This window comes from Oratosquilla oratoria, chromosome 6, assembly GCF_046742065.1.
Source record: "Oratosquilla oratoria isolate Oo_2021 chromosome 6, ASM4674206v1, whole genome shotgun sequence".
In the NCBI taxonomy this organism is placed as follows: domain Eukaryota; kingdom Metazoa; phylum Arthropoda; class Malacostraca; order Stomatopoda; family Squillidae; genus Oratosquilla; species Oratosquilla oratoria.
This window is the reverse complement of record NC_134782.1, coordinates 82,156,447-82,170,003: the sequence shown is the minus strand read 5'-3', so window position 1 is coordinate 82,170,003 and position 13,557 is coordinate 82,156,447. Positions and strand designations below refer to the sequence as shown.

Genomic DNA, 13,557 nt, shown 5'->3' with positions numbered 1-13,557 from the left:
TGAAAAAGCCTTGGTATATGTATGTACCACGAAATAGTATTGGCCAAGGATTATATAATTGTTGGTACAGAAATAGAGAAACAAAGCAGGGTGGAGTGATGTTGCTGACCAAGAAAGGCCATGTGACAAAAATCACAGAAGGAGAGAACAAGGTGGAGTTGATTATGATAAGAGTTGAGGATAGAGATATGAAAAATAGAAAGTATGGAGTGATTTATGTCCCACCTAAAACTCACACATGGAATGAAAGTGAACAATCCAAAATGCTGGAAGACACAAGAAAAACACTAAATGAAATACTAAAGAAAGAAGGTAATCTGGTAATTATGGGTGATTTTAACTTGAAAGAAATATGTTGGGAAGAAATGACTGTGAAAGGTGAAGATCACTGGGGAAACATATTACTGGAAATGACCATTGATTACACATTGATGCAATGGGTCAAGGAAAATACCAGATATAGAAATAACAATGAACCATCAAGATTGGATTTGATATTCACATCAGAACCCAAAATTGTGGATAATATCAAATACAAGACAACAATTCGAAAATGTGATCACATATCAATAGAGCTAGAATTAAATGAAGAAACAAATATAGAAATTAACGAAAAACACAGAAAAGGAAGACTAATGTACAAAACAGATTTTGAGAAACTTGGACAATTCTTTCAAAAAGCAAATTGGAAAAAACTTAATAATGAAGAAACAAAGGTGGAAGGGAAATGGACAATTTGGAAGGAAATCTATAATGAAGGAGTGGATAAGTATGTACCTACAGTAGACAAAAACAGGAAAGGGTATATATAAAATCCTGGTATAATAAAAAAGTGCTGTGAGGCAAAATACAGAAGAGATAAAGCCTGGAAAAGATGGAAAAAGAAAAAAAAAAAGTAATGAGAAATGGAAAATATACACCAAACTAAGAAAAGAATATGTAAAAATATGTAGAGAAGAAAAGAGAAATTATGAAAAGGACATAATAGACAAATGTAAAGAGCAACCCAAATTATTTTATAGATATGTAAACGGCAAGCTAAAGAATAAACAGGAAATATCTAAATTACATCAAGGTAACAGAGAATACACAGAAGATTTTATGAACAAACATTTCAAATCTGTATTCATGAAAGAGAAAAAAATCTACAAAACTGTGATCAAAGAACTGATGTAAGATTTCCTCCATTGAATAAATTACATATTACTCAGAATGAAATAAGGAATCAAATATTAACGCTTGATGTTAACAAGTCACATGGCCCGGACACAGTTGCAAACTGAATACTGAAGGAATGTATAGATGAACTAACAGGAAAAATGTACAAAATAATTGAATGCTCACTCAAAGAAGAACACTACCTGGAGACTGGAAAAATGCCAATATAGTGCCCATATATAAAGACGTAAATAAGGAAGACCCAACAAATTATAGACCAGTGTCCCTAACAAGTACAACAGTTAAAATTTGTGAGAGAATCATCAAAGATAGATGAACAAAATATCTGGAGGAGAATAATATAATGAACCCAAGGCAATTTGGATTCAGATAAGGAAGATCATGTACCACTAATTCAAACTTGTTTCTATTCAAGATTGATAGATATATTGCAAGAAAGGGATGGCTGGGCAGACTGTGCCTTCCTGGACTTACAAAAGGCATCTGATAAGATACCATACAGAAAATTACTATATAAACTGGAAATAATAGGAGGCATACATGGAAAACTATTGAATTGGATGAAGGACTTCCTACATGGAAGAAAAATGAGAGTGGTGCTCTGAGACAAATATTCAAAATGGGAAGAAATGAGTAGTGGCGTCCCACAGGGGTCAGTACTAGCTCCAATACGTTTGCTATATATGTAAATGATATGGACGAAGGTATTGAAAGTTACATGAACTGCTTTGCGGATGACGCAAAATTATTAAAGAGAATAAACTTCGAAATAGACTGTGACTCATTACAGAGTGATCTGAACAAAGTCTCAGAGTGGAGCAAGAGATGGGAGGTAGAATTCAACATCAAGAAGTGCAATATAATTGAATTTGGAAAAAGCAAGAAGAGAATATCAGGACAGTATAAACTTGATGGAAAAGAAATAAAGTAAATTCTGAAAGGGACCTAGGAGTAATCATCACCAAAGACATGTCACCAGATAAACATATAAATAAAAGTCGGGAAAACATACAATTTGCTGAGATCAATTAAGGTGGCCTTTAAATAACTGGATATGGTCACCCAGTACAAAAAAGAATATAAGAAAATTAGAAAAAATACAAAGAGCAACGACAAAGATGGCCCGAACACTTTCAAACCTGACATATGAACAAAGACTGGCCGAACTGGAACTGCCAACCCTGGAACAAAGAAGAGAACGAGTGGACCTACTAACCATCTATAGAATTATGAAAGGTAAAGAATGCCTTGATAGAGAGGATCTATTAAAATGGAACAGAGGAAAAACAAGAGGCCATGTAATGAAACTCAAAAAGGATAACTACAGAAGAGACTTGAAAAAGTACAGCTTCCCACACAGTGATAGATATATGGAACAAATTGGATGAAAAAATAGTGTGTGCAAACACAATACAAGAATTTAAGAACAAACTTGATCTTGCGAGATACAAAAACAGGTCACCACGAGCATATTTTCTCTTCCCGTATAATGCGACTAGGTAAATACTTAAAGCTACAAAATCCTCAGGTCAGGATGAAATTTTTCCAAGAGTGCTTAAAGAGTGTAAATTTGAAATTTGTGACTAGTTAATGGCAATATTTAATAAGTCTGTAGACACTGGTTTTGTGCCTATTGCTTGAAGACAGACAAATGTTGCTCCTGTTTTCGAAAAGGACTATAAATCATCTATATGCAACTACAGACTAATCAGTTATAGGTAAAATGCTTGAATCAATAACAGCTAACAGAATCAGAGATCGCATTGAGACATGATTTGATTCATGACTCACAACATGGGTTCTCCAAGGGAAAGTCATATGTGACTACTCTATCTTTTTACAAGGTGTTCAACCAGATGTCCCACTAGAGACTACTAAATAAAGTCAAACCCCAAGGCATAGGAGGAACAGTATTTGATTGAATAAGAATTTGGATCAGTGAAAGAAAACAGCGGGTCACCATAAACAGCGTAAAATCCAAATGGGGGAGTGTTTCTAGTGGAGTTTAACAAGAATCGGTTTTGGATCCCTTATTGTTCATCATAAAGGATTACAAAGGAGGAGCATGCCGACAGGAGACCTTTTAGTCCATAACTAGGTTGGATGTGAAAAAAATTATAATAATGAATAAACAAATAAAAATCAGTAATAGCATAAATAATAATACATACATACATATACCAGGGCTTTTTCCCCTTTACAAGGGATGTAGCCAAAAAGGAGAAGGCATAAAATCATTCACACCCATTCCATCCCTGAATACACTCCACACCCCTCCACCCTCCCTGTCATCTTAGCACCTCCTGGATGACGGGTCATCCCTGCACCCTGTCCACTGCCCTGGGTCAGAAGCAGTGTCGCAAGACACAGCACATCCACAGCAAAGCCGCTTCATTAAATTGGCGACCCCCCCCCCCTCTCCGTCCCCCAATGCATAAAGGAGAAGACGGGGAGAACCCTTTGGGCCGTGTCAAAATTTGCTCACACATACTACCTCACCCCCCATCCCCCTGCCCATTCCACCTCATGCATCACATCATCCATATACAACCATTCTCCATTCACCCCTGTCTTCTGTCCTCTTCCGTCCTTCCTCAACAGACATTCCCCTCTTCCCCAAAGCCCCCTTCACCCCATCCATCCACCTCATCCTAGGACGTCCCCTCATGTTCACTCCCTCCACATCTGCCTTCCATACCTCTTTTACTAGTCTTTATTCACTCATTCTTTCCATGAGTCCAAACCATCCTAATACTTTCATCAACCCTATCTCCCAACCCCCTTTCCACCCCTGTTCTCCTCCTCACCTCATTTCTCACTCTATCTAGCCTAGTAACCCCCATCATACTTCTCAGACACCTCATCTCAAACACATTCAAACTCCTTCTCTCTTCCTCTCTTATGTTCCATGTTTCTGCCCCATACAGTGCTGTTGGCACAATCACTCCTTCATACAGTCTCCTCTTAGCATCCATTCCCAAATGTCTATTCCTCATTACACTTTTCAATCCACCAACGCATTTACTCGCTTCTCTCAACCTACATTCTACCTCCACCTTCACTCCACCTCTTCCTGCCACATTTGCACCCAAGTATCTAAAACTATCCACTTCCTCCAGTTGCTCTCCCTTAATGCTCACTTCCAGTCTACTGCCACTTTCACCCCTTGTACATCTCATCACCTTACTTTTACCCACATTTATCTTCAGCTTTCTTCTATCACACACTCTCCCAAACTCTGTCACCAACTTCCTCATTCCTTCCTCTGATCCTGCCGCAAGCGCAGTGTCGTCAGCAAATAACAGCTGGCTCACCTCCCACTTTTCTCCATTTTCTTTAACCATCTCCAATCCCTGACCCACTACCCTTGCATTTACCTCTCGCACCACCCCATCCATGTATAAGTTGAACAGCCAGGGCGACATAATGCATCCTTGACGAAGTCCCACCTTTACCTCGAACCACTCACTCTCTCCATTTCTAATCCTGACACAAGCTCTACTACTCTCATAAAAACTCTTGACAGCTCGTAGAAGCTTTCCTCCTATTCCGTATATCCGCAAAACCTCCCACAGTGCCTTTTTGTCTACCCTGTCGTAAGCCTTTTCCAGGTCCATAAAGGCCCAAAACACATCCTTCCCCTTTCCTATAGCTTTCTCACATATCTGTCTTACCACAAAGATCTGATCTACACAACCTCTACCCGTCCTAAATCCACACTGTTCCTCACCAATTACTCCCTCTGTTCCTCTCTTAATCCTCTCAATCAAGATCCTCCCATAAGCCTTCCCAACTACACTTAACAAGCTAATCCCTCTGAAACTACTACATTCACACTTGTCCCCTTTTCCCTTGTAAAGTGGAATTATACAGGCACTCCTCCAGTCCTCCGGCACTCTACCCTCTCTCCAGCAAACATTAAATAACCCGTCTGGGGTATTGGCTGCATGTTATTGTGGCAAAGTGGCATGCAGTTGATACTTTAGGGTCTATATGGGGCACCCCTATGGACCAGAGGCACACATCATTTTGGCTGTGATAGAGAAAAACTCTGTTCATAGAGAAATGATGACACTTTTATACTATGACTGTCCCTCCGTTATGCTGTCCCCCAACCCCTTGTTACTGTCCTGTACAATTTCTCTGAATATTCATTTCCTTTTTCGCCTACCTTCCCTGTGGTGGGGGAAAAGAATACTACCACCAATTGGATCGTAAGAGGCGAGAAGAAAGGGATGGGGATTGGGACTAGGCATCCTTCTCCTTGTAGCCCCACAGGGAACATTCCGAAAAGAAAAAGTAAAGGCATAAGAGGGTCTGGGAGTTTTCTGATCAGCACCCTAAGGTTTGGGTCTTTTAACGTGCGTGGATGTGGTACAGATGAGAGTAAAAGGGAAGAGATAGGTAGTATGTTTGTGAGAAGAAAGATGGATGTGTTGGCTTTGAGTGAAACTAAGCTGAATGAGAAGGGCGAGTGTAAGTTTGGGAGTGTAAGTGGGAGGTTATCAGGAGTGAAGAGAGGGCGAGGGAGGGAAGGGGTGGCTATACTACTAAGTGAAGAGATAGGTAAACGTGTAGTGGAGTGGAAGGAGGTTTCCTCAAGGATAATGTGGATGAAGGTGAAACTGGGAAAGGAGATGTGGGTTTTTGTAAGTGCATATGGGCCTGGCAGTGAGAAGAGCGTAGAAGGAAGGGAGGCTTTTTGGATAGACTTAAATGAGTGCATAGAGGATTTAGGGAGAAATATCAATGTAATAGTACTGGGAGACCTTAATCCTAGGGTAGGAAATGATCCAATTGATGGAGTGGTTGGGAAATGTGGAGTTCCAGGAAAGAATCGTAGTGGAGAGTTGATGGTGGAAATGTGTCTAGAAAGAGAGTTGATGATAGCAAATACAGTGTTTTGGAAGAAAGTCAAGCATAAGTACACATGGGGGAGGGTGGTGGAGGGAAGGGTGGTAGATAGAGCATTAATGGACTATGTAGTGGTAATTAGGGTTATGATAGGAAGAGTTAAGGATGTACATGTGGTAAGGGGAGATGGTGGGGGAATATCAGATCATTTTTTGGTGGAAGGTAAGATGAGAGTGGAGGATAGATGGAGGAAGAGGAAAGGGACAAAAGGTAGGGAGGTGCTTAGAGTGAACTCTTTAAATGAAGAAGAAAAGGAGAAGGAGTACAAGAAGAAGCTGAAGGAGGAGTGGGAGGAAGTGAAGGATAGAGTAGAGCTAGGTGTGGAGGAGGAATGGGGATGGTTCAAGGAGGGAGTCACAAAGTGTGCAAAGATGTGTGTGGGTGTGTGGAACAAGAAGGATAGGAGGAAATAGAAGGAAGGGTAGTGAGTGGTGGGATGAGGAAACAAAGAAGGTTGTAGAAGAGAAGAAGCGAGCTTTCACAGATTGGTTACAAAATAGGATGAGGGAGTCATATGAGAGGTACAAAGAAAAGAAAAGTAAAGCACAAGGTAAAGGAGGCAAAGAGGAGAGCAGATGTGAAATGGGGTAAGAGTATGACAGAAAATTTTGAAAGTAATAAAAAGATGTTTTGGAAAGAAATTAAGAGAGGAAGAGGAGGCAAATCAAGTAGAGAAGAAAAGGTAAAAGGTGCAGATGGAGAGATGATAATGGAAGAGAAGGCAGTAAGGGGAAGATGGGCAGAATATTTTAGGGAGTTGCTAAATGTGAAGGAGGATAGAGAGGGAAAGATAGCTGCAGTGGGAAAAGCTAAGAAAATGACCATGATGAATGAGGAAAATGGAGGAGAAATAAGGAAGGATGAAGTGAAGGCAGTTGTTAAGATGATGAAAGCAGGTAAGGCACCTGGTCTGGATGGATGCCATGCAGAATGTCTAAAATAAATAATAATAAAATAAATAAATGCATAAGTATACTTAAATATAATAAAACAGGAAAATAGTAAATGATAAATTTACAAATAAATGATAATAAATGAAAATCAAGCAAATAATAATAAACAGACAAATACATGCATACATATACCAAAGGCTTTTTCCCACTTACAAGAGAGGTAGCCAAAAAACAAAGGCATAAAAACTATTCCCACCCATTCCATCCTTAATACACTCCACTCCCCTCCCTCTTATCTTGGCACCTCTTGGATGACGGGTCATCTCTGTATCTTGTCCACAGCCCTGGGTCAGAAGCAGTGTCACAAGACAGCACATCCACAGCAAGCCTGCTTCATTAACTCCTTCCATACGGTGCCGCATACATAGGCGGCATGAGGAGCAAGTGGATACACGAGGCTGCCATATTGGCGTCTTGATTATATTTATTGTAGTGGGTGAAAGAGAGAACGATCGATATAAGCGGTGACTATATTTTATGATGCGAGTATTATTACGACACGTCGTACAGCTGGCAGCGGCTGCTGCCCGCGAGATTTAAGCCCCGTACTGAAGAGGTTAAATTGATGACCCCCCTCTCCATCCCCTCACGCAGAAAAGGAGAAGGGGAGAAATCCCTTTGGGCTGCGTCATATTTTTCTCACACATTCTACATCACCCCACCCATTCCACCTCATACATCACATCATCATCCATATACAACCATTCTCCATTCACCCCTGTCCTCTCCCGTCCTTCCTCAACAGACATTCCCCTCTTCCCCAAAGCCCCTTTCACCTCATCCATCCATCTCATCCTAGGTCACCCCCTCATGTTTACTCCCTCCACATCTGCCTTCCATACTTCTTTTACTAGTCTTTCTTCACTCATTCTTGCCATGTGTCCAAACTATCCCAATACTCTTTCATCCACCCTATCTCCCAACTCCCTAACCACCCCCGTTCTCCTCCTCACCTCCTCATTTCTCACCATATCCAGCCAAGTAACCCCCATCATATTTCTCAGATACCTCATCTCAAACATATTCAAACTCCCTCTCTCTTCCTCTCTTATGTTCCATGTTTCTACCCCATATAGTGCTGTTGGCACAATCACTCTATAGAATCTCCTCTTAGCATCCATTCCCAAATATCTATTTCTCATTACACATTTTAATCCACCAAGGCATTTACTCACTTCTCTCAATCTACATTCTACCTACACCTCCACTCCTCCCTTTCTTGCCACATTTGCACCCAAGTATCTAAAACTATCCACTTCCTCCAGTCTCTCTCCCTTAATGCTCACTTCCAGTCTGCTGCCACTTTCACCTTGCTTTTACCTACATTTATCTTCAACTTTCTTCTTTCACACACTCTCCCAAACTCTGTCACCAACTTCCTCAATCCCTCCTCCGATCCTGCTACAAGCACAGTGTCGTCCACGAACAACAGCTGGCTCACCTCCCACTTTTCTTCATTTTCTTAACCATCTCCAATCCCTGACCCACCACCCTTTCATTTACCTCTTGCACTACCCCATCCATGTATAAGTTGAACAGCCAGGGTGACATAACACATCCCTGATGAAGTCCCACCTTTACCTCGAACCACTCACTCTCTCCATTTCTAATCCTGACACATGCTCTACTACTCTCGTAAAAACTCTTGACAGCTCCTAAAAGCTTTCCTCCTATCTCGTATATCTGCAAAACCTCAAACAGTGCTTTCCTGTCTATCCTGTCATAAGCCTTTTCCAGATCCATAAAAGCCCAAAACACATCCTTACCTTTTCCTTTAGCTTTTTCACATATCTGTCTTACCACAAAGATCTGATCCATGCAACATCTACTTGTCCTAAATCCACAATGTTCCTCCCCAATTACTCCCCGTGTTCCTGTCCTAATCCTCTCAATCAATATCCTCCCATTAGCCTTCCCAACAACATTTAACAAGCTAATCCCTCTGAAACTACTACACTCACACTTGTCACCCTTTCCCTTGTAGAGTGGGATTATACAGGCACTCCTCCAGTCCTCCAGCACTCTACCCTCTCTCCACTCCTTTCTTTAGACATTCTGCATGGCATCTATCCAGACCAAGTGCCTTACTTGCTCTCATCATCTTAACAACTGCCTTCACTTCATCCTTCCTTGTTTCCCTTCAGTTTCCTCACTCATCACTGTCATTTTCTTAGCACTTCCCACTGCAATTATCTTTACCTCCCTATCTTCCTTCACATTTAGCATCTCTCTAAAATACTCTGCCCATCTTCCTCTTACTGCCTTCTCTTCCATTATCATCTCACCATCTGCATCTTCTACCTTTTCTTCTCTACTTGATTTGCCTCCTCTTCCTCTCTTAATTTCTTTCCAAAACATCTTTTTATTACTTTCAATATTTTCTGTCATACTCTTACCCCACTTCACATATGCTCTCCTCTTTACCTCCTTTACCTTGTGCTTTACTTCTCTTCTCTTTTCTTGATACCTCTCATATGACTCCCTCGTCCTATTTTGTAACCAATCTGTGAAAGCTCACTTCTTCTCTTCTACAACCTTCTTTGTTTCCTCATCTCACCATTCACTACCCTTCCTTCTATTTCCTCCCATCCTTCTTGTTACACACATCATCTTTGCACACTTTGTGACTCTCTCCTTGAACTATTCCCATTCCTCCTCCACTCCTAGTTCTACTCTATATCCTTCACTCCCTCCCACTCCTCTCTCAGCTTCTTGTACACCTCTTTTTCCTTCTCATTTAAAGAGTTCACTCTAAGCACCTCTCTACCTTTTGTCCTTTTCCTCTTTCTCCATCTATCCTCCACTCTCAACTTGCCTTCCACCAAAAAATTATCTGATATTCCTCCACTCTCTCCCCTTAGAACATGTACATCCATAACTCTTCCTATTATACTCCTATCTACCACTACATAGTCCATTAATGCTCTATCTACTACCCTTCCATCCACCACCCTCTCCCATGTGTACTTATGCTTGACTTTCTTCCGAAACACTGTATTTGCTACCATAAACTCTAGACACATCACCATCCACTCTCCACTACAATTCTTTCCTGGAACTCCACATTTCCCAACCACTCTGTCAATTGGTTCATTTCCTACTCTAGCATTAAGGTCTCCCAATACCACTACATTGATGTTCCTCCCTAATCCCTCTATGCACTCATTTAAATCTATCCAAAAAGGCTCCCTTTCTTCTACACTCTTCTCACTACCAGGCCCATTTGCACTTACAAAAATCCACATCTCCTTTCCCAGTTTGACCTTCATCCACATTAATGGGACGGGGATTGGGACCAGGCATCCTTCTCCCATTAGTCCCACAGAGGATATTCCTAAAACAAAAGTGGCATAAGAGGGTCAAGTAGTTTTCCAACCAGCACCCTATGGTTTGGGTCTTTTAATGTGTGTGGATGTGGTACAGATGAGAGTAAGAGAGAAGAGATAGGTAGTATGTTTGTGGGAAGACAGATGTGTTGGCTTTGAGTGAAACTAAGTTGAAAAGGAAGGGTGAGTGTGAGTTTGGGAGTGTAGTTGGGAGGTTCTCAGGAGTGAAGAGAGGGCAAGGGAGAGAAGGGGTGGCTATACTAGTAAGTGAAGAGATAGGTAAATGTGTAGTGGAGAGGAAGGTTTCTTTAACAGACAAATAATAACAAATGATATAAAATAAATGGCAGGCATTACAGCATCTTGCTTGGGTGTTTATCTAAACGAATCTTAAAGTTTCAGACTGAACTACATTGTACTGTTTCTGCAGGAAGTTTATTCCATTCATTAACTACACAGTTGGCAAAGTTGTTTCTACCCACTTCCAAATTAAATCTTTCCTGACAGTTTGAGACCATTTTTTCTTGTATTCTCATTCAGTGTAAAAATTTTGTCACTTTTGATGTCAATCCCCTTTAGAATCTTAAGACCTGTATCAAGTCACCTCTGAGTCTATGATTTTTTAGGGAAAATGGATTAATATGTTTTAGTCAATTTTCATATGATAAATTTTTAGTATTTGGAATCAGCTTTGTGGCTCACCATTGTACTTTTTCCAACTTGGACAATGGGATTAATAGTGATGTTAGTAAGTTTCTGGACGACACTAAAATTGATGCCTAAATAGGTCAGAAGATAAATTCTGCAGGAAGATCTCAACAGTGCGAGACTTCTAGAGAGTCCTGGCTTTAAACCCAGGAAACAGTACATTAGTGCCAGGAATAGAGTTAAATGAGCATTAGGTTTCATTGCTAAGATGGTTATGAATAGAAGTGCAGAGGTAATTATCAAACTCTATCTGGTGTTAGTTAGACCCATCCTTGACTATGCAGCACAGTTCTGGTCTCAGTCCAATAGAATGGATATTAATTCACTAGAATCAGTACAGAGGCGAATGACCAAAATGAAACATGTATTCAGAAATCTATCTTACGAGGAGAGGCTTAGGCACCTTCACTTACACTCTCTGGAAAGACACAGAGTGCAGGGTGGGTGATCTTACGTGTTCAAGTGGATTAAAGGCTTTAACAAGAGTGATGCAAATAAGGTCATCATATTAAGACAAGGTAGGACTTGCAGTAATGGATTTAAATTGGACAAATTTAGATTTAAGAAGGAAATAGGCAAGAACTGGTTTACTAATAGTGTGGTCAATGAATGGGATAGTCTTTGTAACCATGTAGTGAGCACTGAAACTATCGGTTGTTTTAAGAAACATAACTTTATGGATGAGGAGGACAGGTGGTAATGGACATGGAACTACCTAGTGTAAGCCTCATGGTCTCTTGCAGTCTCCTTCATTCTTATTTTCTCACATAAGATACAAGTTTCCAGTCAGTGACACTCAAGGCAACTATTATTTTTATCATTTGAGGCAAATGCTATCATATAAATGATTCAATAGAAAAATGAAAATAGTAGAAGAGGATCACATTGGAAATAAGCTTCAAATGCTTTTTGTGTCATCACAATTTCATGTATTTATATATCCGTGTATCCCATTTCAAATATGAGAGAAAAAAATAAATAAACATGCTTTATACATCTTTAGTACACCTGCCTTACCTATTGGAATTTGATGAAGCTTAACAGCTTCATGAAGTGTTGTGAAGCCATTGCCCTTGGAATGAATATAAGTACCATGACCAATGCGATCCACAAGGCCAAGATCAAGAATGTGTTGACTCTCCTCATCATTTGGTATCTGTTGTAGAGATGATCCAATCTATATTAAAACATGTGATATATTTGAATATGAAAAGTAACATTGCAACATGTCATGTTTCCAATTAATACATACATACTGTATACCAAAGGCTTTTTCCCCCCTTACAAGGGAGGTAGCCAAAAAACAAAGGCATAAAAACCACTCCCACCCATTCCATCCCTATCACACTCCACTCCCCTCCACCCTCTTCCCTCCCTCTTATCTTGGTACCTCCTGGATGATGGGTCATCCCTGCATCTTGTCCATTGCCCTGGGTCAGACGCAGTGTCGCAAGACAGCACATCCACAGCAAGGCCGCTTCATTAAATTGACAACCCCCCCCCCGCCTCTCCATTCCCTCATCCAGAAAAGGAGAAGACGTGGAGAAATCCCTTCAGGCTGTGTCAAATTTTTCTCACACATACTCCCTCACCCCCCATCCCCCACCCATTCCACCTCATGGATCACAACCATTCTCCATTCACCCATCTTCTGTCCTCTCCCATCCTTCCTTAACTGACATTCCCCTTTTCCCCAAAGCCCCTTTTACTCCATCCATCCATCCATCTCATCCTAGGTTGCCCCCTCATATTCACTCCTCCCACATCTGCCTTCCATACCTCTTTTACTAGTCTTTCTTCACTCATTCTTTCCATGTGTTCAAACCATGCTAATACTCTTTCATACACCCTATCTCCCAATTCCCTTTCCACCCCCGTTCTCCTCCTCACCTCATTTCTCACTCTATCTAGCCTTGTAACCCCCATCATACTTCTCAAATACATTCAAACTCCCTCTCTCTTCCTCTCTTATGTTCCATGTTTCTGCCCTATACAGTGCTGTTAGTACAATCACTCCTTCATACAGCCTCCTCTTAGTATCCATTCCCAAATGTCTATTTCTCATTACACTTTTTTAATCCACCAAGGCATTTACTAACTTCTATCAATCTACATTCTACCTTCACTCCTCCCTTTCCTGCCACATTTGCACCCAAGCATCTAAAACTATCCACTTCTTCCAGTCTCTCTCCCTTAATACTCACTTCCAGTCTGCTGCCAATTTCACCCCTTACATCACCTTACTTTTACCCACATTTATCTTCAACTTTCTTCTTTCACACACTCTCCCAAACTCTATCACTCTCTTCCTCAATCCTTTCTCTGATCCTGCTACAAGTGCAGTGTCATCTGCAAACAACTGGCATATCTCCCACTTTTCTCCATTTTCTTTAACCATCACCAGTCTCTGACCCACCACCCTTGAATTTACTTCTCACACCACCCCATCCATGTATAAATTGAACAGCCAGGGTGAC

At 40.8% G+C, this 13,557-nt stretch overlaps 1 protein-coding gene across 12 annotated transcripts in view; it reads right to left on the bottom strand.

Moving 5' to 3' along the window:
- The window catches only part of LOC143026663 (N6-Methyl-AMP deaminase-like), a 135,689-nt gene that overhangs the window by 66,237 nt on the left and 55,895 nt on the right, over positions 1-13,557 (bottom strand). For 10 of the 12 annotated variants that reach the window (XM_076187444.1, XM_076187440.1, XM_076187441.1 and 7 more), the window contains one exon: positions 12,098-12,236. In XM_076187444.1, the coding sequence (XP_076043559.1) occupies positions 12,098-12,236 (139 nt within the window). Of the gene's footprint in view, positions 1-10,279; positions 10,381-12,097; positions 12,237-13,557 lie in introns of all 12 variants that reach the window. The other 2 variants (XR_012966526.1, XM_076187443.1) reach the window with 1 other exon arrangement.